Source organism: Notamacropus eugenii, chromosome 1 (assembly GCF_028372415.1).
Source record: "Notamacropus eugenii isolate mMacEug1 chromosome 1, mMacEug1.pri_v2, whole genome shotgun sequence".
Taxonomy (NCBI): domain Eukaryota; kingdom Metazoa; phylum Chordata; class Mammalia; order Diprotodontia; family Macropodidae; genus Notamacropus; species Notamacropus eugenii.
In genome coordinates this window covers 350,500,928-350,528,175 of record NC_092872.1, presented here as the reverse complement: position 1 = coordinate 350,528,175, position 27,248 = coordinate 350,500,928, and the positions used below count along the sequence as shown (strand labels likewise).

Here is a 27,248-nt window from a genome sequence, read left to right as displayed (position 1 = left end):
GTAGCAGGACTGGGATTTGAACCCTGGTTTCCTGACACCAAATCCAGTATTTTTTCTACCACACTTTGGCCAAACAACGAGCCATATAATCAAAGATTCATGTGTGTGAGGAGTAAATAGTACTAATTACTGTTGCCTGGTTGGCAAAATAATGAGGACTGGTTCAGAGAATGGATGTGAACGTTCTCTATAAATGCAAGGGGTTGTTGGTACTGCTGCTAACGTAACTGTTCTTTTGGAACTTTGGGCCTGAGCTGGGATTTCAGACATAGTTGGGTGGTATGGTAGCTAGAGCACTTTGCCTGAGGTCAGGAAGACTTCAGTTCAAATCCTACCTTAGACACTTTTTACCTGTGTGACCCCAGGGCAAATCATTTCATCTCTGTGGGCCTCAATTTTCTCATCTGTAAAACGGAGATAATACCACTTCCCTCCCAGAGCTGTTGTGAAGGTCAAATGAGATAATATATGTAAAGTGTTTCACAAACCTTAAAGCACCATGCAAATGTGTTAATTATTATCCTCATCTTCATTACCATTTCATCAATGGAGTGAGCCTCCAGTGAGGAATTTAGGGTCTTTGGCACCTACTCTGGAACTTATGGCCTCAGAGAGTGTTGTAGAAGCACCAGAGGTCAAGAGATTTAAGGTCTCAGAGACAGTTAATAGAAGAAGCAGCATTTGAATTCAGGTCTTTCCACCTCCCAGGTCTTCCTTCTGGGCAGGAGCCAAGATAGACTCAGTGGGAATGAGGGTAGAAGGAGGTAGTTCTCCTAGCTGGGGTGAGGCATGGACTTGTCAATGTGTAACTGGCTGAGAATCTCCTCAAGGTGTTCCCTGGGTCAGATCACATGGGCCAGAGAAACCAGAGAAGTCCAAAGTCTGAGAAGGCTCACAGGAGCAGGAAACAGCCTCTGGTACCTGAGAGGTGGGCAATGGAAGGCTGGCATCTCCCCGTCATTCTTCTCTGCCTCCTGTTCTGCGGTAGGTTGATTGGGCTGGGACTCAGAAAACATGAGATTAAAGGCCAGAAGGCTCTGGGTCTGGGCAGAATTTCCTAAATGCAAGAGATGGGGGCTGGGAGGACTGAGCTGGGTTATGGAGGTTGGAGTCACACAGCTGCAAATAATTTGATGAGGGTGGTGGATGAGCTGCATGGAAGAAAGCTATAGACCTCCCAGATTAGAGACATGCTAGGTTTTCAAATAAGGCTAATGATAACTCCCATTCCTATAGTATTTTAAGGTATATAAAGTATTTTTCTCTTGATCCCTGTGACACAGTGACAAGATTACTAGTCTCAGAGTCAGGGAACATGGGTTCAAATTCTGGATCTGTAGTTGTATGACCTTAGACAAGTCTCCTCCTGCCACTGAGATTCACTTTCCTCATCTGTACAATAGGGGGAGTAGGAAAAATGGGGAAGAGGTTTAGACCAGGGGTGGGGAACCTGGGGTCTTGAGGGCATGTGTGGTCCTGTAGGTCCTTAAGTGTGGCCCTTTGAATCCAAACTTCACAGAAAAGAACTAAAGCCCTGGTTTAGACCATGCAGTTCAATTCACCCCACAATTTATTAAGCAGAGTCCTTATCCTCCAGGAGCAAGGAAGACATAAGATGAACACAGATAAGCAAATACAAAGTACACGAAAAGTAATTTCAAGAGAGGGAGAGAGAAAGTAGGCCTAACATCGTATACCATATACCAAGATAGGCAACATGACTTAGACTTAAAAGGTGACACCATAAACAAATCAGAGGAGCAAGGAATAAAATACCTGTTAGATTTAATGATAAAGAAAGGTTTCAAGATAAAAGGGATCACAAAAGGTAAAATGGACAAGCGTGGGCACATAACATAAGAAGTTTTTGTACAAACAAAACCAATGTGGCTAACATTAGAAGAGAAGGAGGTAAATGGGGAAAAAAATCTTTTCAGCAAGTTTCTCTAATAAAGATCTCATTTCTGTGATATAGATAAGGAGCTCACTCAAATTTATGAGAATGGGAGTCATTTTTTGATTAGTAAAATCAAAGACTATGAATGGCAGTTTTCAAAAAAAGAAAACCAAGCTATCAATAGCCACATGAAAGAAAATATATTCTAAATCACTAATAAATAAAGAAATGATGACTAAAACAACAAATTGTAAAAAACAAACAATTGAAAGACTCAAATCATGATGAAACACATTTCCCAGGTCTTGACAGAAAGGAGGGGGACTAATTGAGACATTTTTTTGGATGTAGTTAATGCAGGAATTTGTTTTGCTTGACTGTAGGTGTTTGTAACAGAGGAATTGTTTTTCTTTCTTTCTCTATTGTGGGAGAGGTGGAAGGGAGAGAAGGTGAATTTGCACTAATTTTTAAAAGTGAATTTTTGAAAGTCAATTTGGAAAGGATGAAAGACTTGCCATGTAGCACTGAGGATTCAGCTGTGGTTAAGTAATATAACTTTATAGTGAACCCAGTTGCATGACTTTTTCCAGGAGCACTTAGTAGCCCATGAATGGGAACAGAGAAAGCAGATGGTGAGAGTGGTACAGGGTTGGAGGCTGCCTAGAGCGGGGTTAGTAAGACTGGTGTGGGGGAGGGATTCAAGGAGAGCTTGTAGTGGAGAGTTGAACTAGTTAAACAAAGTGAAGGAATTGAGATTAGAGAAAAGGTAATGGGCTGGGAATAAAGGGCAGAACGGAGAGACTAGAGGTCATGGTGAAGATAAAGAATTGGGTTAGGAGGAGTTAGAGGGAGAGATTTAAAGATAGGCGTTTTTGGTCAGAGAGGAAATTTTGAGTTCTGGTCTACAGAGAGGGAAGAATTACAGGTTCTCTATCTGTACTGTGGTTGTATTAATATGGAGGACTTTGGATTTTAGGAGGCTGATGAACTGAAAATCCAGGATGTTCAAGGGGATATGAATTTGTATGTTGAAGTGCCCAAGGTGGCAGGTAATGAACTCTTTGAGAAAGTAAAGAGAGTGAGTAGGTGACTGGGACAAAGAATTGGACCAGGTGACAAATGTGGATCAAGTGAAATTCAAATTAATAAATGAATGCAATTGTAAAAGCATTAATTAAATGCTTACTGTGTGCCAGGCATTGTACGAAGCCCTGGGGATACAAATGCAAACATGAAGTACAGAATATAATCCCTCAAGGAGCCTATATTCTAATAAGGAAGGGAGAGGTGCCCAGAGAGGGATAGTCAGAGGAAGGGAAGTCCGAGGGAACACAGATTGGAGTCATAAGGCAATTGATTGACACTTCCTTTCCAGAAATGGCTGTTAACATGATTACTATTCTCAGAGACAGAGCCGAAAAGGGAAGGAGGGATGCATACCAACAGCTTGGCACGAAGATGGTGTGGTAGGTCTGGGAACTATTCAAGAGCCCAGACTTCCAGGAAAGGGAGCTTTGAACTCTTCAAAGGAAGAGAAATTGCCAAAAAATAAAGACCAAACAACAGTCTGGAAGTGGGACTGAGGAACAAAAAATGTGTCTCACTTCTCTTCCCAGCCTAGTACTTCAGGGGTGTGTAGGAAGGAGTACTAAAGATGATGGTTCAAAGTGTGGTGTCTTATGGGGAGAACCAGGTTTTCATTAGTGCAAAGAGATGGATAATGTGAAGAGACTGAAAGGTAAACATTAATAGGAGGGCAAAGGAGAATATGAACTATGGAAGACTGGGGCCGATCGGGATGGGGAGAGGAATGAGAAGACATGCAGAAATAAAAGGAAGAGAGGATTTTCACCTCAGCTGATGTTCCAGGAATGAGAAGAGGGGAACGGAGCAGGGACTACCAGCGCCACATGGGGGAATGACCAGCTGAGTCTCCAACCCTCCATATGCCCATGATATCTGAGTATCAGAAGTCCAGGTTCTGAGATCCCAGGAGGAAAACAAGACAGAGATGAAAGGAAAGACAGAGCCTCAGGGGCTGGACTGAAATCCCATTCCAGGAGCTACTCTGCATTTGTTCCAATATCTGAGTCCCTGGGAAAGTAACCCACCCCTCTCACCACCTTGTACCTTTAGTATGCTAAGGTTCAGATCTGCGATGGCTTTGATCGATGGATGAAGTAAACCTTATTGGAAAAGGAGTCGCTGTGACAAAGGTATATCTTTAACACAGGTTCGCTGCTGCCCAAGGACCCAATGGCTGAGGTGTGAAACGGCTTAAAGGCCCCTTCACACATGATCTTTGGGCCTCTTCTACATATTTTCACAGTTAGAGAGAACTTCAACTTCTACATGAGAAGGAATCTTCACTATAACTTTCTGACAAGTGACTAGACTGCTTCTGCTTGATAATTTCTATTTTGAAAAGCTTACTACCTCACCAAGACAGCTCATTATACTTTTGGACAACTCTACTGATTAGAAAATTTTTTTTAGGTATCTCTTGTTGAAGCTAAATAGTGCAGTGGATAGAGTTCTGGGCCTAGAGTCAGGAAGACCTGAGGGCAAATACAACCTTAGATACCTATAGCTGTGGAACCCTGGACAAGTCACTTGACCTGTCTGTTTCAGTTTCCTCCATTGTAACATGAGATTGTAGTTGTAAGAATCAAATGAGATAATACTTGTAAGGCACTTAGTACACATAGTAGGTGTTTAACTCAGGCTTCTTCCCCTTCTCTCTTTTGTCTCCTTCCTGACAGAATGAGCCTGAGTATACTCTGAAGACCTGGTTGTCTATCTTGTTACCCCCATGCGGATAATATAGGCCCTTCAGTATTTGATACCTCCCCAGGGTCTGATCACCAACTCACTTTACAAGGATCTGAATTCACAAGGCTTTAAGGAAAACAAAGTGCTCAGGTCATAGTCCCTAGAAAATGACAATACCTGCTTCAATCACTTATCAAAGAAGTAGAAGTATCAAAGTATAGAAGTATCAAAATCATACCCTGCAGCTACAGCCACCTAAACTCTTAAGTAGAGCCAACCATCGGGATATGTTTGGCAAAATAATAAAAATACAATGCAACATAGATAGTATTAATTTGTGGTTTTCTAAGTCAAGACGCAGCCTACAGGGATGCAGGTTTCTAATTGAGTTGAACACCACCGACTTACAGTTGGCTGCTTCTGTGGCACACATACCCCACCCCTTCACTTCCCCCCTCCCCAGTAGTCCTCAGCTGATATATGTCACTGGTGGCTGGCTCTCATCCCAGCCTCCACTGTCCTGTTTTTCAAGGGCTGTGGCTCATACCTCCTGCAATTCTTCTCATCTCCCAGAAGATGGCAGTCATTCCCCTTCCTAGGAGACTAGCTCTTTGGCTTCAGAATCCCATGGTCGTTGATTTGTATCATAGTTCAAAAACTGTTCCAGGTATCATTTCTAAAGACATTTCTCTTTAAATTTTTAAAAATTCAATTGATTTTTTTTCTTATAGCACCTTCATTTCTGAATAAATCACTACCCAGTGAATCATTGTAACAAAAATGTTAAATGGGTAGTTTGAGGGTAGACACGTTTCAAACCCAGTCACTCAATTCTGCCAAGAAGGGAGGGAAGCACATTTTTCTCATCCCAAGCTTGATCGTCATAATTCCATAGTGTTCAGTTGAATTTGGGTTATTCTAGTTTACATTACTATGCTCGTTATTTACATTATTTTCCTGGTTCTGCTCACTTTACTCTGCATCCATTCATATAAATCTTCCCATGCTTCTCTGAATTTCTGAAAGGTTTTTTTTTCATACCAAGATGTCCCACATCTAAACCCCACCCCACCCCCAGTTCTGAGTTCAGGGTTAATTCTTGGAGTCTGATGTCCTCTCTCCAGCACCTAACTGGTCCATATCCAGCCTACACCAGCACCTTCTAGAAGCACAGAAAAACATTCCAATATTTCTCCCTCGTTGCTTCTCAGCCTATTGCAACTCCCTCTGGGGTATCTGGGCAAGGGGGAGCAAGGAGGAGGCTATTCAGATGACCTGAGGTTGCTTCCCCAAACAGCTAGGAGGAACAGAGCCATGAGCCTTTGGGGGTGGCAGAGAGTAAGCTTCCTCATTAGATCAGTTGGAACACTGAGTCAGAAGTGAAAAAATACTTATACAATGTTCATGTTATGTAGGTGTCTTTGACAAGAGTTACATTTGTTAAAATTATTAAGAACCTCTTGAAAGCCTTCAGGAGGTTGTGAAATGGAAAAAAAATTGAGAGAACTGGGCTAGACCTTTAAAGACCTGGCTTGGAGTCTTAATTTTGTCTCTGACCTGCTGTTTGACTGGGCAAGTTACTAAATCTCTCTGTGAAATTTTCTGCTCTTATTACTTTTCAAGGTTTCTATAAGAATAAAATGAACCTAAGTAGATGTGAAGTCACTTTGTGACCTGTGTATTGCAATAGCCTCCTATCGGGTCTCCCTACCTCCATTCTCCCTCCTCTTTAATAAATCCTCCACATAGCTGGCAACACAGTATTTCTTAAAGCATAGGTCTGACCATGTCACTCACCCTCTCAATAAACTTCAGTGGCTCTCTGTTACCTATAATCTCAAACACAAGCCCCTCTGTTAGGTACTTAAAGTTCTTCTCCACCTTTAACACACATTAATCCTCTTCATATACTCTTTGGTCCAGATAAACTGTCTTTCTTGTTCCTTATACACAACATTCAAAATCTGGTCTCTGGGCTTTTGCTCATGCTGTCGCCCATGTCTGGAATGCACTCCCTTCTCAACTCCCCCTCTTGGGATCCCTGGTTTCCTTCAAAATTCAGTTCAAGTGTCAGGTCTTTCTCGATTCTTCCTTTACCCCCTCAAATTTTTGTTATTATCCAGTCATTTTCAGTCATATCCAACTCTTTGAGACCCCTTTTGGGGTTTTCTTGCAGAGATACCAGAGTGGTTTACTATTTCCTTCTCCAGTTCATTTTACAGATGAGGAAATTGAGGTAAACAGTGTTAAGAGACTTGCCCAGAGTTATACAGGTACTAAGTGTCTGCGGCTAAATTTGAACTCAAATCTTTCTGCTTCCAGGCCCAGCGCTTTATTCACTGCACCACCTAGCTGACCTTCCCCTCAAATGACTTTGTTTCTATTTTGCATATACTTTTATCTGTACATGCTGTCTCCTGGATAGAGCAGGGATTGGTTCTTTTGTCCTTGTATCCCCAGTGACTAATATAGTGCCTGGCACATAGTAGGTACTTAATAAATGCTTGTGATTGCTTGACTGACCTTGGGAAAGTTGCTCCTATTCCTTGATGGCAGGTTATCTGTAAAACAAAAGATTTAAGCTAGAATAGTAGGCTAGATCTCCTTAGTTATGACTTTCTCTGTTGTCTGATCTTAAGGCCTTTTTTAGTTTTACTTTGAGCTTGCCTGTCCCCCTATTTTAGCACAGACATCCTGCCCTCTAGAATTCTCACTGCAGAATTCATTAAGTTGTCCCTCGCCTGTTCAGAGATAGGAGGAGGAAATGGAATGAGGGGAGCAGAGGTGTATGTGCTGCGAAAATACAGGGCCAAGAGTCAGAAAGTCTGGCTTTGATTGAAGTCCCATCTCTGCCAATAACTAGCCGGGTGACTCTGTGGGCCTTAGCTTCTGAGTCTCCAAGGTCCTTTCCGGCTGTAAATTCAATGATCCCATAACTTCATGGTCTTAAGGTTCCTCCCCATGCTGACATTTGGGAGCTTTTGCTCTCCACCTTTGGTCCACATTACTGTACCCTGGTTCCTTTCCAAGAGCATGAACTGAGGCAGGGATTGGGGTGAGGGATACAAGATGCCAGCTGGGTAAAGGTTTGAGTTGCAAAAGAGGTGAAGAGTCTTTGCTGAAATGAAGCTGAGACCATGTCTGCTGCTGCAGCAACTCTGAACCTCTATGTTTGCATTTAGCTGTTTATTGAAGCAGGAAATGATTCCTGAAGCGAGACTCCAACTTCTCTTGTTACATATGCATGTGTGAGGCTGGACCTAGCATCATCTTTCTTGGTGGCAGAGCTGGGAGAGGGGTTGGTGCAAATCACTGAAGGATGGCTGGGGGGTGGGGCGGAGAGGATGAGGAAGAAACAAGGAAAGGAAAAAGGAAAAGGAGGAGGGAAGGAGGGAGATGGAGGGAGGGGCAGGCAGCAGGCCAGACCCTCGGATGGAATTCATATCCTGTGGGGTCCTGGAAAGTCTCTTCCTACCTCTCCCATTTTGGACTTCCTCCCCTCCCCCCACCGGATGGTGAAGTGGGGAGAGCAGGAAACGTTTCGAAACAGCAGGGCTGGGTGGGTGGGATTTGAACTTATGTTCCACTGAGAACTTTTCTATTTATGTCAAGGATTTACAGTTTTGGCAGCTACATCAGGTGAGTGGGGGAATGGAGGAGATAACACTCCTAATAGCAATTAGAGTAGCTGGTATTTATATGGCACTTGAAAGTTTACGAAATTCTTGAATATTTTAATGATTTACAAATAAATTATTAACCATTTTGTCCTCCCAATAACCCCGGGAGATAGGTTCTATTATTATCCCTATTTTACAGATGAGGGAAATGAGGCAGACAGCTCTTGCTCAGAGTCACACAGTATTTTTCTGAAGCTGGATCGGCGACCTCAAAGGACGTTTAGTTCTATCCCTTCATTTTACAGAAGAGGACTGGAAACCCAGGGAGATTAAATCCCAATTAGCCCAAGGTCTCAGAGGTGAGATTTGGACCCAGATGCTCTGACTTCAGAAACATTGCTTTTTCCCTTGTATCACTCTGCCACTTAACTTGGAGTCAAGAGACTTGGGTTTAAATTTTGGCTCTAAAACTTATTAGCTATGCGATCATAAGCCGGACATCTCATAGCTCTGGGACTCAGTTTCCTCATCTATGAAATGGGAATAATAACATGACTCATTTGCTGAATCACATTAAGGAAAACCTTAAAGAGCAAATAGAAATGTGAGCTTTGATTCTCATTATTCATTTGTCCCTGGAACCCTCTCTAGGAGGATTTGGAAGCCAAAAAGAAAAAAAAAATACAAAAACACATTTTACTCAACTGATAGTTCACCCTTCCCACTCATCTCCTGGAATGCATAGCTCATGCATCACGTGGAAAGAAATTCAGCCCTGCTTTCAGTTATCTGGGTCTCCTGGCTCCTCCTTCCTTGTCTAGTGGCAAGAGTGGCTGATGGAGTGTTAGGAGACCTTAGTTCAAGACCTCCTCTCCAATTAACTCTCTGTAGAACCCTTCCTTCCCTCTGAGCTTTTTTTAGTTCACTCCTTTATAGAAAGAAGGGGCTGTTGTGATGGAAAAAGGACTAGATTAGGAGTCAAAGCACTTGGGGTTCCAGGTCTGCCTCTGGGACTTACTATCTGTGTGACTTTAGGCAAGAAACCCTCTTTGAATTTTAGGTTTCTTCTCTGGAAAATAAGAGGGTTGAATGAGATCACTGGTATCTAACTCAAATTGAGACTAGGTCACTGGTATGCACAAAAGGATCCCTGTGAACTGAATAGTGACTTGGTTTTAAAATATAATGCATGTAACAAATGTAATATATCATGTATATAATGTATAATACACTAAATATAGTATATATGATGTACATGTGCTATATAATGTATACCATATAATAATATAACATAATCTGTAATATACATGTATGTAATTACATATAATATGTAATATACATGATGGTATATTTATTATATATAATTATGTATAATATGTAATAACTATATAAATGTAATAATATAATGTATACAGTGTATAATATAGTATACAATATCACATTGTATTTTTACTTATTTTGGTTAAATATTTGTACTTTTCATGCTGGGGGAGGAGGGGACAGTGTGTTTGATATTTCTGAACTAGCTGATCATTAAGATCCTCTCTAGCACTAAATTCTAAAATTCTATGGTCTCTAAGGTTTCTTTCAACTCTGACATTCTTTGTTTTCTCCTTTCCAACTTTGGGCCATGTATTTGCTCACTAACAAGAAGTGAAGATTAGGAGTGCTGAGTGGGGGGAGCAGGATAAGAAGTCAGTCAGGGAAGGTGGGAGGCAAAAGATATAGAAGTGTTTGGCAGAAGGAAGTTCTTGGATTCCTAGTGGCTCTTACTTTCCTTATCAGGGCAGGTAGCTATAATGGGGTGTGTGTGTGTGTGTGTGTGTGTGTGTACACACCTATATCTATCCTAGGTGTCACATGTCCTGGGACATCCAGTCCCCCCCTCCCCTCCCCTCCTGGCTCACTTTCCCCAACCTGCCCTCAAGTTGGCAGGTCTAGGTTTCTTTTGTTTTCTTGTGGAGCTCACATGGGAGGGAGGGTCAGCCATGGCCATGGTCACACTTCTGCTATTCAAGTCTCTTAGGATCATAGTGGGTCTTACTACTCACCCCTGTAGCGCCTGAGTCCCCACTAGTATGTTTCCCATTGACACAAAATCAGTTGTTTGAATTAATTCTTTTTTTTTAAAAAAACTTAATGTCTTCTATTTCTTCATAATTATTCCCAGCATTCTTCCCCGTCCCCCTCCCAGAAAGCTAGACCATATAAGAAATACTATTTTTTTAAAGAGGAAAAAATAAGCACAACTGATTGATAGACTGAAAAAGTCCTCAAACGTGTGTGATGTAGATCTATTGACCTCCACCTACACACTGTAGAGTGTTTATTTATCTCTCTTCATTCAGAACCTCATTGACTCTTAAACATGAAATGTTTAAAATGGAGAAAGCAAATGCAAAAATAACCATAACATTCAAAAGAAAGAAATATCGGAAATAATCATAAAATTTACTAGAAAGAAGGCAAAATCATGAATAAAATTAACATAGCAGCCTACCTATAAACCTGGATCATATTCTTCTATGTATACAGTGTCTACGAGGGACATTGGGTGGCACACACAAAAATCTAGCAGGGAGGCACATGAACAGGAATGGGACATTCCTGTGTCTGAAACAACCCATGACTTGAGACAACAGGCCTAGATGCCCTTGTTCTCTTTAGAAAACAGTATGTACGTGTCATCTGCTGGGCAAAAATGCTTCTCTGCCCTCTGCTCTCCTTGTGGACCTCCCAGTTCTCCTGCTGGACGTCATTATTCTGCCGTTACCATGCCACTGAAGCTCTTTTAGCGCACACCCACCCTCTTGGCAAGGTGCTGGGAAAGTGTTGTGTTCTTTTGGCAAAATGCATCAGCATCACTCAAAATAGCTACACAACCTATCTTTCCTCTTCTTCTTCCCCCTCTCAAGCTTATAGAAGGCAATAAAGAACACCACAGGCATCCATGAGAGGTTTCCCCCCTTATCAGGCTTTAGATGGTGCTACAGGGCAATGAGCCCAGATAGCTCTTCAAAAAGCAAAGAATTCTGCTTTCTATTCATCAGATTCTAGCAGCTGTAACCTATCTGGCTTCAGTCAGTTCTCTCAATTGAGTTTACCCTTTTTGCATCCAGTCAGCTCTTGGCAAAGCAGTGCCTCTATTCTGTTATAACACAACACCCAGATTAGCTACAGAGGCTATCTGTAAACTCAGCTCCTAGCAACTTCTGTAAGTAGCTTTTTCCATTGCTTTTTGTGTCTTCTGTCCTGATTCCTTCTTGTATGACAGGTAAATACACAGGAGGGCTGCTAGCACAGGTTCATTCTTGATCTGGTCAGGTAGGAAGACAGCTTCAGGGGGGTTAATAATCTTACTTTATTCTAGTCTATTCTCAAAGGGGTTGCTGATAATGGGAACACCAACTCCTAAAGCATTCCCTAATCATCCTTCTCTCAGGGGCCGGTGTGAAGGGGGAGAAGCTACCCCTACATCTCACTGGGGTCAATGGAGACAGATGCAACATATGCCTCGTCCTAAATCCCCTCAAGGTGGAACCAGTTGAGGCAAACACAGATTTTCCCCAATCCTTTATGGGGGCTGATCAAGGCAAGCACAGCATTCCAGCTTGTGCATTCAACCCTAAGGGTTCCCCACTCACTCACCAACAGCCACTTGCTGTATAGGGCAACAGACAAAGAGGACATCTTGCTATACAGATAGGCTCACAAGTTTACATCATCTCACTGTTCTATCTCACTGTACAGTCACAGTGTATATTTACAATTTAAGCACAAATAAATATTATTTATCATTACGTAATGCAGCTCCAGGGTGGTGGAGATGTTAATAAGTCATGAACCTGGGAAACAGAGATTGTTATGGCCATAGATCCTGGGAAACTAAACTCTAAGGAAGACTAACAAAAATCCACCTTACACACATTAAAATCCATCTTCTGTTCTCAGTTTTCTCTCCTGATTCTATCCTCATCTGGCCATTTATCCCTTCCTACCTACTAGCCTTCCTTCCTACCAACCTACCTCTTCTAATGCCTCAAATAAAGGCCTCATAAGCAGCAAATCATCTCTAACTTATGTAAAACTCAAAAAATATATTTTTCTTTCAGGATAGCCCCAGTACTCATAAAATCACCCCATGTTCCCCATATTCAATTCATAGTTGATGAGCTATGTCCTTCAAAACTAAAACCAGTCATAAGTGAAAGAATTGATAAACCACAATGCATTGCAGCTATCGTTAGCTGAGCCAGAGCTCTGCCTTCAGACAAATTCTCTCAGCACGTTTATCTGAGGAACATTTTATCTCTGTGCTCAGAACAGTTTGTGTCCTCAAGAATTTATATCTGAGGGACTGTTTCTTCTCAGGTTGGTTTTATCAGCATTCTTTACAGACATCACAAATTTTTTTTTCACCTCTTTTGATGTCCACATACAAAAGGGATAGTATCCTCTCTCTCTCTCTCTCTCTTTCTCTCTCTCTCTCTCTCTCTCTCTCTCATATAGCTCTATTTTATGCATCTCTATTTTCCTATCTGGGACAGTTCAGTGGTACAGTGTATAGAGTACCAGTACTGTAAGTTCTGGCTTACAGTCAGAAAGATTCACCTTCTTGAGTTCAAATCTGATTTCAGACACTTACTGGCTGTGTGACCCTGGGCAATACTTAACCCTGTTTGCCTCAGTTTCTTCATCTGGAAAATGAGCTGGAGAAGGAAATAGCAAACCGCTTCAGCATTTTTGCCAAGAAAACCCCAAATGAGGTCATGAAGAGTCAGATACAACTGAAAAATGACAACACCAGCATCTCTCCATCTATATGTAACCTATCTATACACAGCTTATCTATATAGCTTTATATAACCTAGTGCTCTATATATTTATCATCTATACCCATATGTGTATGTATATAAACATATAAATACATGTAAATATAAATAAGTGTGTCCACATGCCCAACTCTTGGTCTGGAATTATGACTTTGGTTGAATCGTCATATCTATAAGCCTGTACTGAACACCTACTGGGAGCTCAGTCTCAGGGCTTCTGTCTCCAAAAAGTTGGATAGGAGTACAACATTCACACCTTCTATATGTCCATGAATCCAACAGTGGGGTTACTCCCTTCCCCAGTGCTGGTCACCACCTTTCCACAACTTTTTGTCATTCATTGTGATTCTTGCCATGCCCTCTCATAAATCTTACATAAAGATCCATGCAACAGGTGGGAAGCCTTTCTCTGGGGCTTATTAATACATTGTGGAAACGCATAGATGAGAAATTGGAAATGAGATAGGAAAGATGTTAACATGTATGATTGTACTTAATTTTGTGCTGGATCAATTATTTCACTGGTAAAAGAAATGTCTAGTGAGAAAATTCTTTCCACTAATTCATATTGACAGCTGGTTTATGTATTCATTTTATAGAGGTGCTTGGGACACTAAGAGATTGAGTGATTTGGGTTGGATTACCAGCTTGGGTCAGGGAAGGAACCTGAGCCCAGGACTTCCTGGTTCTGAAATCAGTTTCTCAATTTAGATCAATGGAACAAGCCCAAAATAGACAGATTATAAGCTCCTGAAGGGAGAGGACTGTTACATTTTTGTCTCTATATACCTAGCATAGCACAAGCATTTAATAAAAGCTTGTTGATGCATAACAAAAACTCACTTATGGATCATTTTAAAATTTACTTACTTCTTTCCTTATCTTACTGTGAGGTAGGCTGGGCTCAGTGTTCCCATTTCACAGATGATGAAACCATGGATCAAAGATAATAAGAGAACACTAGTTCTTAGAACACTTTACTACCTAATGCAATTCCCCCTCACATCTATGTTATCTCATTTGGAATATGAAGTACCTTGTCTGTGGTCACACAACTGATAAGTATCAGAGCCAAGATTTTGAACCCAAGTTTCCTGACTTCTGATCCTATACCCTTTCCATTACCCCATGTCCTTGCTTTGGTCTGTCTTCAGGCAGAAGTTGGATGGTCCTGTGCTAGGGAGAACATTCTTCTTTTCTTGTGAGTTTGGACCGAGATGGTCCCCTTAAGGTCGCTCTTAACTCTGAGATCCTGTGATTCCACCTGGAGGCTATAGGAATTCAGTAGAGGGAGAGATCTCTGTTGTCCATGGCCAAGTGGCCAGGTCATCTCTGCAAGGCTGGTATGAGTCCTCAGAAACATCCTAAACAAGCTATGCCCCTTCTCCCACTTTCCCAACTGCCCTGGGCAACACTGACTAGTCTGGTAACTCCCTTACTATGGTGTGATCGCCTTGAGGGGAAGATCCATGTCTTATTCAACTTTCTATTTACTTCAGATGGGGCTTTATATAAAGGAAATATTTATCCAAGGAAATTGAATTTAGATCACAGGTCAAAGAGCCTACAATTTAAAGCTGGAAGAGTCCTTAGGGACCATGTATTCCAACCTCCTGATTTTGCAAAGGAGAAAATTGAGACCCAGGGAGGGGAAATGGGATATTTGTTGAATTTAATTTAATTTGTCAAACTTCCCTGTTCCTGCCTCTCCCCTCAGGCTAGATGAGCTCAGTTTGTGTTCTCCTCAGGGAGACTCCCCCACAGTCCTGGTTCAAGTTCACTGAACTCAATGAGCTTCCTTGAGATCAACACACACCCCCATCCATCCGCCCACAGCTCCCCAGACTCCACAAAGCCTCTGATTCTGTTTTGGTTTCCAAGAGAGACAGGAGACTAAAAGAAAGAACATGGGCTGCTGGTTGCCTTGCATGAGGAAATCCCAGGGATGAGGTTTTTATGTGGGCATAAATAAAAACAGAATGTGCCTCCTGCAAGCCTCAGAGAGCTTCTGATTAACAGGATAATGTTGTCAATAGCAGTAACAACAGAGTTTTCTATAACATTTCATGGTTTAGAAAATGAAGCCTCTGTCTGGTGAAGGAGCTCGTGAAATTTACCCTTTGTTCCTGTCTCACAAAAAGTCAAATGAGCCTCTGAGAGCTAGTAGCTTGATTCCGGTCACACAGCTAGAAAGTGTTGAATATGGGGACTTGGCCTCTGGTCCATGGCTCTTTCCCTTATGTCAAGCTGTTGAATTTAGAGGGTCGATTTCTCTATGGCCTAGCAGCTGATCTGCAGCAGCTACAACTTCCTGCCTGCCTGCCTGCAGGGTGGGTAGAACTCAGCCCTTCCCAGGGGTCTTTGCTTCTTCTCAGGCCAAGAGCAATGGCAGAACCTGTCCATGCCATACAGCTGCATTCTGTATGTGCCTGTATGTCCCTAATATTCCCAGGAGGCCTTTGATTAATCTTGGCCCTTGCCTGTTTAGAGGGAATGCACCGGGTTTTAGAGAAAGGAGTTAGATGGATTCATCTAGATAAATGAGAAGGGTAGGGTGATTTACCTCCCAGCACCATGAAAAGGGTACTAGATGGTTTTATATGATCCTGAAGAGAAGGGAGATGACTTTATTCACCCATTCACCCACCCTTGACCCTTGTCTCTCTTTCCCAATCCACTTCTCATAAAGTCAAGCGGAGACTGGAAACTTGGAAGGGCTGCTAAAAGACACCTGGGTTTGTAGGATTTAGAGCTAGAAAGGGATCACCTAGCCCAACCCCCTCAGTTACAAGTGAGAAAATCAAACCCTGGAAAGTTGAAGTCATTGCCTGAGGTCACATGGGCAGGAAGTGATAGAGCTAAGGCTTGAATCTCTTGGTTTCAAATACAATCATCTGGTTTCTGGTTCTGGTTTTTCCTTTACTGTGTGACCTTGGGCAAAAATCTCTTTCCTCTTCTGACCTTCAGTTATTAAGGTCCAGCCCTGATACTCTATGGTCTGTGATTCTACAGCTCCTCTCAGGTCTAATATTCCCAAGTTCTAGAAATTTCCTTGAATTGTTACAAAAATAATTTATGTCAAATACTAGGATGTACTTCTTTGGTGGTATATGGGAGGGTCCTGGAAATTAGATCTAGGAGCACCCACTGAAAAGGGATAGAGGTGTAGAGAAAAAAGCCTTCCCTGTCTGGCTTCTCAAGTTCCACTCAATCTTTCATTTTCCCCTTTTCTTCTTTCCTCAATTACTGGCAGAGGTTTCTGTTGCTGTGTATAAGCAGTGGATTCCACGCACCAATTTTGAAGATGCTTCCAACTGGGACAAAAATCGAACTCCAAGTGAGACTGACATTGTCTTGTTTGACAGCAACAAGGTACTCTCTATTTCCTGGAATCTTCCTTGTGATTGTTTAAAGAGAACAAGACAGAGAAGTGAGATGGATTCATCAACTAGATAAATGAAAGGAATGGGATAGTTGACCTCCAAGCACCATGAAAAGGATACTAGATGGTTTTATATGGTCCTGAAGAGAAGTCAGATGACTTTATTCAGCCATCTTTGACCCTTGTTCCTCTCTCCCAATTCACTCCTCTCAGTCATAAAGTCAGGAGGACACTGGAAATTTGGAGGGACTGTTAAAAGAGATGGGGATATCTAATTTGGAGAAGAAAAAAGAGAGGGGTGATTCTTGTCTTCTAGAGCAATCATGGGTATGAGGGATTAGACTAGTTTTACTTAAAGACAGAAGGCAAAACTGATCATGGAAGGAGCACTGGATTTGGAGTCAGATAACCTGAGTTCAAATCCTGTTTTTGTCACTTTTTAGCCATATGACCTCAGACAAATCAGTTTACTTCTCTCATGTCTACTTCCCTTATCTATAAAATGAGTGGATTGGATTCGATGACCTCTAAAGTCCCATCCAGTTCTGGGAAACTGCCTCTGCTTCTTTACCTCCCTCTCATTTGTCAGTCCCTTGCAATCTGCTTCTGACTTCACCACTCTACCAAGTTTCCTTTCTCAAAGGTTATCAAAGGTCATGTAACTGCTAAATCCACAGTCTTCTCTAAATCCTCATTCTATTTGACCTCTCTGAGGCTTTTGATATTGTCCATCAGTTAAACTGGGTTTAATTGACCAGGCATTTTATAAGCACCTACTAGTTAGAGGTTGTCTAAATTTGTGAGCAAAACCTGTGATTCTACCACATGACAGGGAGGTAGACTTTGGCTTAATATGAGATGGAGAAAAAAGCTTAATTAGAATCAGTGCTGTCCAATTAGGAATTTTCTTCTTGAGGATGGAATGGGGTTTCCATCACTGGGGGTCTTCAAACAGAGGCTGGACGGCCACTTGTTGGGAATGTTATAGAGGGGATTCCTGCTTAGGGATAGATTGGACCAGATGACAATTCTGATATCATCTTTCTTTATAACCATGAAGTCTAACTTGTTTTACCCCTTAGACATATTATTCACTTGTTTCAGTCATGTCCAACTCTTCATTACCCCATTTGGGGTTTTCTTGTCCAAATTACTGGAGTGGTTTGCCATTTCCTTCTCTAGCTCATTTTACAGATGAGGAAACTGAGGCAAACAAGGTTAAGTGATTTGCCCGGGGTCACTGGGCTAGGAAATATCTTAGGTCAGATTTGAGTCAGGAGACTCCAGGAGACTCCAGGCTGGGTACTCTATCCATTGAGCCCCTTAGCTCCCCATGATACTAACCTTTTAAACTTTTCATTTCTTCCCTCAGATGGTCTCTGTATATGTTGGGAGCACTCATGTTCTCACAGGCGCAGTAAGTATTGCATTTTTCTAGGGCTGCCCAGTGCACCCTCTCCTGGGCTAATGTGATGCTGGTGGAATGGGCTGGGGGAAGTTGCTCAGCTGAGACTCCAGCTAGGTGCACCCTCAGGACTCAGAGGGAGTTGGAACCTGGTTTCTGAAATGGATTCTGATCTCTCTCTCTCTCCCCCCCCCTCTGTCTTTCTGTCTCTCTCTCTGTCTCTCTCCCTCCCTTCCTTCTTCCCTCCCTCCCTCCCTCCCTCTCTCTCTCTCTCTCTCTCCCTCTCCTCTGAACTTCTATCACACTGAGCATTTCTTCTGAGAAACAATAATGTGTCGAGGAGGACGCACTGCATTTGATGTCATAGGGTCGCGGATTTAAAACTGAAAAGAACCTTCAGGACCTTTGAGCTGAGCCCCTTCATTTATGAATAAAGGAACTGAGGCTCAGAGGAATTAAGTGACTTTCCCAGGTCACGCAGGGGCGAGCAGTAAAGCCAGCTACTCTGACTCTCAATACAATACTTTCCAATATCTCATGCTGCCAGAGACCATTCTGACATTATCTGTGTGACTTTGGGTTTGAACTACATAAGCCTCTGTTTCTTCATCTATGAAATGGGCATAATGATTATACTTAGTAATAATAATGAGAATACTTACATTTCTTTTCTCACAGAGTTGTTGTGTTGAAAAGAAAAAGTTCAAAGGGCTATAGAAATGTGTTGCCAATGTGCCAACCACTGTGCTAAATACTTTACAAATATTATCTCATTTAATCCTCACAACAACCATGGGAGGGAGGTGCTATTATTATCCCCATTTTACAGTTAAGGAAACTGGGGCAGACAGAAGCAGTCGAATGACTTGTCCAGGATGTCACAGCTAGAACATGCCTGATTTGAACTCAGGTCTTTCTGACTCCAGGCCCAGTAATCTTTCTATTGCACCACCTAGTTACTTCCCCACCGTATGTTCTCACTTAGCCACCTTGCTAAGGATGGCCAGGACTTGTCCTGGACTGATTCCCTGCTGGTGGAGGGGCAGGGAGACCGCTCAGCCAGGACTTCAGCTGATGAGATTTGATGAGACAGCCTTGAAGGTCACTTCCAGCTCTAAATCTATGAGCCAGGATCCTTGACAGGATAAGAAATGGGTATGGATTGCTATAAGACAAACATGAACACTAGCTGAGCCTCAAAGCAGAGAACCAGCAGCCATGGAAGCTGAGGGATGAGCGTTCTAGCTCATCACACAGCGTGTGAGACAGATGGAATGATGTGATTAGCAGCTAAGAGATGGATGGGGATGGAATTGTCCAGAAGCTGATAAATCATCCAGTCTGGCTAGAATTTAGAGTGTGAAGGAGAACACTGGAAAACAATTCTCTTACCACTTTCATGGCTCTGTGACTTCGCAGATGTTGGCACTTGTACCAGAGTGTAGCTTGCAGCTCATCCACACCTTTCACCCCAAGCTCTTATCTCTGCTCTCCCACACATCCTTCCCAGGGTGTCTACCCAGCCTTCCACCATCAACATGCTTCAACTGGTTTGCTTGAGCAAAACATCCTCAATAGATTTTTAAATCCTTTTGAACAGACATCCCCAACTGGTTTTTAAATTTATCATTAATGGTATTTATTTGTTGTCCAATCAAATTTCATAATATTCAATAATCAATCAATATTTATTGGCATGTAACACTGATATTTATGTACATTATATTATGTTCATTTTATATTATGCACATTTTATTTATAGTGTTATATGCATTACATTATGCCAGGCCTAGAGGCCTGTGTGGGCTACCCCAGTCTTTCTTACCTCACCTCCCGAGGTCTTCGGCTGGCCAAAACCGGATGCACATATGAGAGAAAGGACATTCCAGAGTCGAACAAGGGTTGAGCTTTATTTCAGGGTCTAGTTACAAGTGCAGGGGGGTCTTCCTTAGGAGGAAGAGGGGGAGATTTCCTAAGGAGGCTAGGATCTTAAGGGCTTGGAAATAGAAGTACAAGCGGGGAGAGAGGGGGAGGGGAGAGAGAAGAGAAGAGAGAAGCGGAGCCTACTGTCCTCTTGGCTCCACACGTGCTAAGAGAGCTTTCAGGCTTCCTCAATCCTACTTAACCTTCAGCCGCACAGTTTGCATCTCAATACCGTGCTGTTAGGTAACTAGGTGTGCTCCAATCCGGGACGACCTCGAGGGCAGGGAGACTCCACCCATCACGTATCTCCCGGGGAGAGGCGGAAATACCCGAGCTAGCCGAGCTAGCTCAGTCTGACCTTCTCGAATCCCCGCTGTCCATGGAGGGCCTCGTAAGACTCTAAGATTTAGAAGTCCCACTTTTACCCGCCTGAGACCATCCACACGGATTTGAGCTTCCAATCCCAACATATCCCCTTCTTTGTTTTGCGCGGAGCGCACCTGGCTCTAGAGCAAACAGTGGCTGGAGGCTGAGTGGATTAGGAAGGCCTTTAGCATATGAGTACCCTACAACAAGACTTCATTCACACAGAAATCTTCAGCTAGCACAACTGACAAAGGGAGGCATCAAATAAAACAAAGATGAAACTAAATGGCTGAGTTACAACAGGGGAAGTGCAATCAACTAATCCCAAAGCATATTTTAAGAGAAGCAGGTGGTGTAGGCGCCTTACACGTCACAACCCCCCTTAATCTTGCAAATGGATCTATACAGGTGGAAAATTGGTCACCTCCTCCCCCCCCAAGTGTCCTAGGTTTGTGATATCAAAGTCCTCCTTCAGCCGGTGGATAGAGATGCCTAGATGGGAAGCTGTCAGCAGCAGTGTCTGCGGTTGTGATGAGTGCTGCCTCCTCTCTGGGCAGCAAGGTTAAAGCTGTCAGCAGCAGGCTCAGGTGGTGTATGATCCTTCTCCGGGGTCTCCGGGCTCTCCGGGGTCTCCGCCTCCTGCGTCTCCGTCGTCTCCGACCTCGGTTTCCACTTATGGATCCTTCTAATGGGAATCCACGCATCACCTTTTTCTGTGGAGACACAAACATACCCTGGACCCCATATTAGTATCTTATACGGACCTTTCCATTTCCCTGAGGCCATATCCTTTACCATGGCCCATGTGTCTTTATATCCAGCCTGGGTATTACTTTCCTTGCGGGGTTGTCTTGGAAAAGTCACAAAATGTCTCATAGCTGGAGTAGTATGTGAATTTCTTGAGATATGCAAAAAATTGTGCGTATACACAGCTGTATCAAGCTCTGATTGTGTTAGGCGACCTTTTCCCCTTCTTTGTTTAGCGAGGATCGCCTTCAAGGTGAGATTGGCCCTTTCCACTATGGCCTGGCCTTGTGGATTGTAGGGGATTCCTGTAACATGTCGAATCCCTAGATCGCGGAGGAAGTGTGTAAGGGTTTGAGAAGTATAGGCAGAGCCGTTATCTGTCTTTATTTCTAAGGGTAAGCCTGAAACAGAAAAACAGTGCCAAAGATGTTGAATTACTTTAGCACTTGATTCACCTGGCTGTAAAGTCACCATAAGGAATCCGGACCATGTGTCAACTGTCACATGTATGCACTGGCCCTTAAGATGGGTGACATCCATTTGCCAAATTTCATTGGGTGCCAAGCCACGAGGATTGACACCCTGGTCTAGAGATGGGTGGAATGGGATACATTGGAGACAGCTCTTAACAATTTTTCTGGCCTGTTCCTGAGTTATCCCATATAATTTGCAGAGGGCTTCTGTGGCTAGGTGGAACCTATCATGAGCCTTTTGGGCCCTTTCTTGTGGTTCCACAGTGTGCCCTACCAGTTATAGTGAATTGTCTGCTATTTGATTTCCTTCAAAAATTGGTCCTGTGCCATTTGTATGTGAGTGCACATGTAAAACATAAAAAGGGTGTGTTCTGTTATTAATGGTGGTCAATAGCCGCTCACACTGTGAAAAAATATTGGACCGATAATCTACAATAGAGTCCTCAATCCGTGAAATTAATAAAGATGCATACTGACTATCAGTGATAATATTAATGGGTATGTCACCATATATTTGGAGAGCTTGGATTATAGCTTCCAATTCGTTCTGTTGAGTACAGGTGTAGGGTGTGTTAACTATATATATCTCTTGGGAGGCCGAATTATAAATAGATGCCTTTGATGTTTCGTGGCATCTGTAAAAATGTTAGGCCCTTCTACTGGGTTTGGTGAGTACCTTTTCACTGGTTCTGGGGCCCACTGTAATAATTCTTTGAATAGGAAAGTCGAATTTGGTTTCATCTGGGCCCAGTGGAGTATAGTGGCCCAAGAAACATGATTCTGAGCTAACTCTTCTACATCCTTAGTGGTGAGTGTAGCATAAAGAATTGGCTGTTTTTGGTATATGTGGGTGGCTCTTCTTACTGCCTCTAGTGCTAACCATCCTAGAAATTCCCACTTGTTTAGTAAACTGCTTCCTGTTTTACTTAAATATACCCACTCTAGGGGCTTCTCTTTTTGGTGTATGACGGCATAGGGAGGTGTGGTGGAGATAATAGATACCTCCAGATCTCCTCCTGGATCCCACCGAAATGTGGTGGACTCTAAAAATTGTTTTTTTATTGCCTCTATGGCCTTGGCTGCTTCAGGAGTCAATGTTCATGGGGAATTTAAAGCAGAGTCTCCTGTCAATAGTGAATATAAAGGTTGCATGAGAGGTAAAGGTATAGGCACCTTTGATCTTATCCATTGGATAGCTCCTACTAGTTTCTGAGCATCATTGAGTGTTTGGATCTTTATATCCCATTTTTGGGGTTCCGGCCAAATGATGGTGCCCTGTATCTGATATCCCAAATATTTGTAATTGGGTCCTCTCTGTATCTTTTCAGGAGCAATAACTAATCCTAGTCCTAAAAGGTTCCTTTCTACTGCTTGGAAACACTTCTCCAGTTCCTTGAGCTGAGGTGCAGCTATAAGGATGTCATCCATATAATGGATGATTTTGCATTGGTATTGCTGTCTGGGGCTTTCTAAGGCTTGATTAACATACCACTGGCAGATGGTGGGGCTGCAACTCATACCTTGGGGCAATACCTTCCACTGATACCTCTTTGCAGGTCCTTCGTTATTGGGGTGAGGTATTGTAAAAGCAAACCGAGGACAATCTACTTTGTTTAAAGGAATGGAAAAAAAACAATCCTGAATGTCAATGATTATAAGTGACCAACCCTCCGGGATGGCATTAGGAGAAGGGAGACCTGGTTGCAGGGCTCCCATAGGCATGAGAGACTGATTTACCTTCCTTAGATCTGTAAGGAACCTGAATTTCACAGATTTTTTCTTTATAACAAACACAGGAGCATTCCAGGGTGACTTTGATGGTTCTATATTTCCTTTTTCTAATTGCTCCTTAACCAATAGTTGTAGTGCCTGGAGTTTTTCTGGAGTCAGGGGCCATTGCTCCACCCAAATCGGGGTGTCTGACTTCCAATTCAAGGGTGGGGACTCCAGAGCAACAGCAATGGCCCTTACTAAAAATTTGATAACCTCATCCCGAGGCGGCTCATAATGTCTCTGCCCCAGATGTTAAAGCTAAGTCCTGGAATCACCAACGGCCATACGGTCCCTTGGTGATCCTCTGCCTCCCACTTTACTGGGTGCATTGTCTCTAAGGTATTTTGGCACCCTCCTATTCCCCACACTGGTCTCTGGCTTTCTTTAAGCTTCCAGTGCCGGGGTACTAAGCGACCGCTAAGGCAGGTCCTATCCGCTCCAGTATGGAGCGTGCTATAAGGAGGCGCAGAGGGAAGTATATGCTCTCCTGCCTCGCCTATCCCATCCGCTAGATGGAGCTCCGAACCTATTTTTTCTTTATGCTCCTTAACTTTCCGCTTACCAAGGTCCTCCCCTCCCCTCTCTCCGCTTCCACTCTCTTTCCAATCCCGCCCTGGCCTCTCCGGCCCTTCCAGCAGGCTTTTAATTACACCGAATATCAGGAAATCTAAATCCTCCAGCTCCCCAGGGTATTGTTGCTCATGAGCAGTCATTTGCTCTCCGACCGCTCCCCATTTTTCTCTTGATATTCCTGCCTGCTTGAGCCAAGGAGAAACTTTCCAAATCCTTTTACAAAATTCTCGGAGGTCATCTAACTCTATTGTGACCCCCGCCTTCCTGCATTCCCTGTGAAGTTTCTCAGCCCAGACCTCCTGTTCCTCTGGCTTTATTACTGGCAATAGATTCCCCATCTCCGCCCTTTTCCCAGGGGTTTGGGAAGCTTCTCTCCACTTTCTCTCCTTCCGAATCTAGGATTCGGGACTCTCTTCTTTCACAGCCCCTTCTGGGTGTACCCCAAAAGCACCCAGGATTATCTGCGCTCCCAGTCCCTGTTCGGGCGCCAACTGCCAGGCCTAGAGGCCTGTGTGGGCTACCCCAGTCTTTCTTACCTCACCTCCGAGGTCTTCGGTTGGCCAAAACCGGATGCACATATGAGAGAAAGGACGTTCCAGAGTCGAACAAGGGTTGAGCTTTATTTCAGGGTCTAGTTACAAGTGCAGGGGGGTCTTCCTTAGGAGGAAGAGGGGGAGATTTCCTAAGGAGGCTAGGATCTTAAGGGCTTGGAAATAGAAGTACAAGCGGGGAGAGAGGGGGAGGGGAGAGAGAAGAGAAGAGAGAAGCGGAGCCTACTGTCCTCTTGGCTCCACACGTGCTAAGAGAGCTTTCAGGCTTCCTCAATCCTACTTAACCTTCAGCCGCACAGTTTGCATCTCAATACCGTGCTGTTAGGTAACTAGGTGTGCTCCAATCCGGGACAATCTCGAGGGCAGGGAGACTCCACCCATCACGTATCTCCCGGGGAGAGGCGGAAATACCCGAGCTAGCCGAGCTAGCTCAGTCTGACCTTCTCGAATCCCCGCTGTCCATGGAGGGCCTCGTAAGACTCTAAGATTTAGAAGTCCCACTTTTACCCGCCCAAGACCATCCACACGGATTTGAGCTTCCAATCCCAACAACATTATATATTATATTTTTGTAAATATCATGTACTTGTATTTATGTACATTATATTTATATTATATTTATGTACATCATATTACGTACTGATATTCTGTACATCATAAAACTTGCACAAAAAATAGAAATTAAAAAAGAAAGAGATAATATTGAATGATATTTGTTCCTAGAGTGAACAGGGAGCAGCTAGAGCTTATTGAGTAGGACAGTGATCTATGTGGCCAGACCTGCACTTTAGGAAAATCCTTTTGACAGCTAGATGGAGGGTGAATTGGAAAGAGGAGAGCTTAGAGGCAGGGAGACCAACTAGGAAGCTATTGTGATGATCCAGGTGAGGGGTGATGAGTTCCTGAACTAGGGTAGAGGCTGTGTGAGGAGAGAAAAGGGAACAGAGGAGAGTGTGGAAATAAAAAGCACAAGATTTGGTGACTGATTATGTAGGGTAAAGGAGAGTAAGAATTGAGAAAAATGTTGAAGTTGTGAAACTGAGTGCCTAGAAGGATCCCTTAGCAATAATAGGAAAGTTTGAAAGAGGGTAAATTTGGAGGAAAAGATAATATTAAGAGTTGAGTCTGGGATCTAATGTAGCTGTCTGTGATCATTCAATCTGTGCAGCTCACTTTAACCTATCCAAAATCAAAAGAGGGGAGGGTGGCTTTTCCTCACTGGTCACTGTCCCAAAATGTCAACCCCACCTTTGGGCGCGGGCCCAGCTATCACAGCTATGAGGTGATCTGGGGAGCACGGAATGGGTTCATTGGCCGGGAGAGTGTTGAATTTTTCCAGTGATAACTATGCAGTTTCTGCTGTGGGTGCCTGGGCAGAGGATAAGTTATAATTACCATGAGAGGGCAATGCTTAGCTCAGAAGGGAAAGACCTCTAAGGGTCCATTCAATTCTGGGAAACTGCCTATTTCCTCCCCTCCCTCTGCTTCTGACATCACTGCTCTACTGATATTGTTCTATCAAAGATCGATCAACCCCTAGCTTCTTTCAAAACATGCTTATGTGCCATCTCTCAGCAGAGACCTTTCCTTAACCTCCCTTCCTTTCCCCTCCTAGTTGTTAAAGCTCTCTCCTTCATGAAATTACTTTGTGTAACCTTATGCTTTCTGTTTACTTACTTGTGTATACGTCATATCCCTTTGGTAGAATGGGTTCCTGCTCTTTGAGGGTAGGAATGACTTCAGTTTTGTCTCTGTATGACCTACTCATAGTAAGTGCTTAAGAAATGGGAAGAAGATAGGAATATTTCTTCATCTATGAAATGGGAAGAATGAATGGAAGAATATTGGAGAATAAGGGGAGGTTTGATCTCATTGGAGACAAACCCTGTCCTAGGCTATCTGGGGAGGGTGGATCTTGCCACCCTCTGATTAGTTGATCACATACTCTACTATTGTGCTAGATCACTTGATAATGTATGGACACCACTGGTTATTCCTTGATTTCAGTGCATGACTACTCAAACTTCTTTTCCCATCATGCATCTTTCTGATGTCAATATTTATGCATGCTTCTCCTACACAATTCTTTATTAGTATCGTGTGGCAGCCTGCTCTCACCCACCATGCAGTCTCCATTGCCCTTGGGTTGGCCTACAATATTCACTATTCAGTCGCTGTAGTAATTCCTGATTCACAGCCATAGAGCATCACCGGAAGAATATTAATGTTAAAAAAAATCAACCTGAAGCTTAGGCCATGAAAAACGCTGTACAATTTCCTCAAAGCAGATCATGCTTCTTTTCTCCTCCTATTCAATCCTGGGCCAAGCCCCTAACTGCATATATTAGTCTGGACAATAACTATCCTTTATCCACTTAGTTTTTCCCATGGAGATAGTTAGACCTAACTTTTCTGAGGGATGATGAATCTTATCTAGGATGCTCTATGCTGGTCTAGGGATTGGTGCAATTGGAGAGATGTCATCTATCAACTGGAACATTTAGAGAATGTATGGTTTCTCATAGGCAGTCCTCTTCAATTTGGACTCTTCATTGAACCTATATGAGAACAAAAAAGCATGTTTGCAAAACAAACATTTCATTGTTTTGTGCCTCACTTTTAATCAGAGGGTCATTGAACAAATTTCCCTTTTAGTCCTTTCAAGGAACTTTGTGCAATTTTGATCTATGTATAGGAGACACTTTGTTGGAAGAGAGACTTTGAGGCATTAAAGTGGTGTTTTTCTCTGGTAAACTGAATGTTCAAACATTAAGGACAACAGAATCATGTATAATCTACATCTTTCAGTCACGTATATGTTACTGTATAGATGTAATCTCCTGGAGATTCATTTCCAAAAGCTGCCCATTCCCTTCTTGTATCCCCATCAAGAATGCCCTGATCATACTGTAGATGCTGCATACGGAAGATGCT

At 43.0% G+C, this 27,248-nt stretch overlaps 1 protein-coding gene across 1 annotated transcript in view; it reads left to right on the top strand.

Annotated features, from left to right (window-relative positions):
- The first annotated feature begins 867 nt into the window (after positions 1-867).
- AMN (amnion associated transmembrane protein) overlaps positions 868-27,248 on the top strand; it is a 92,490-nt gene continuing 66,109 nt past the window's right edge. Inside the window, exons 1-3 of the mRNA XM_072630159.1 lie at positions 868-984; positions 16,375-16,493; positions 17,876-17,920. Coding sequence (XP_072486260.1) covers positions 936-984; positions 16,375-16,493; positions 17,876-17,920 — 213 coding nt within the window. The 5' untranslated portion in view covers positions 868-935. The remainder of the gene's footprint in view (positions 985-16,374; positions 16,494-17,875; positions 17,921-27,248) is intronic.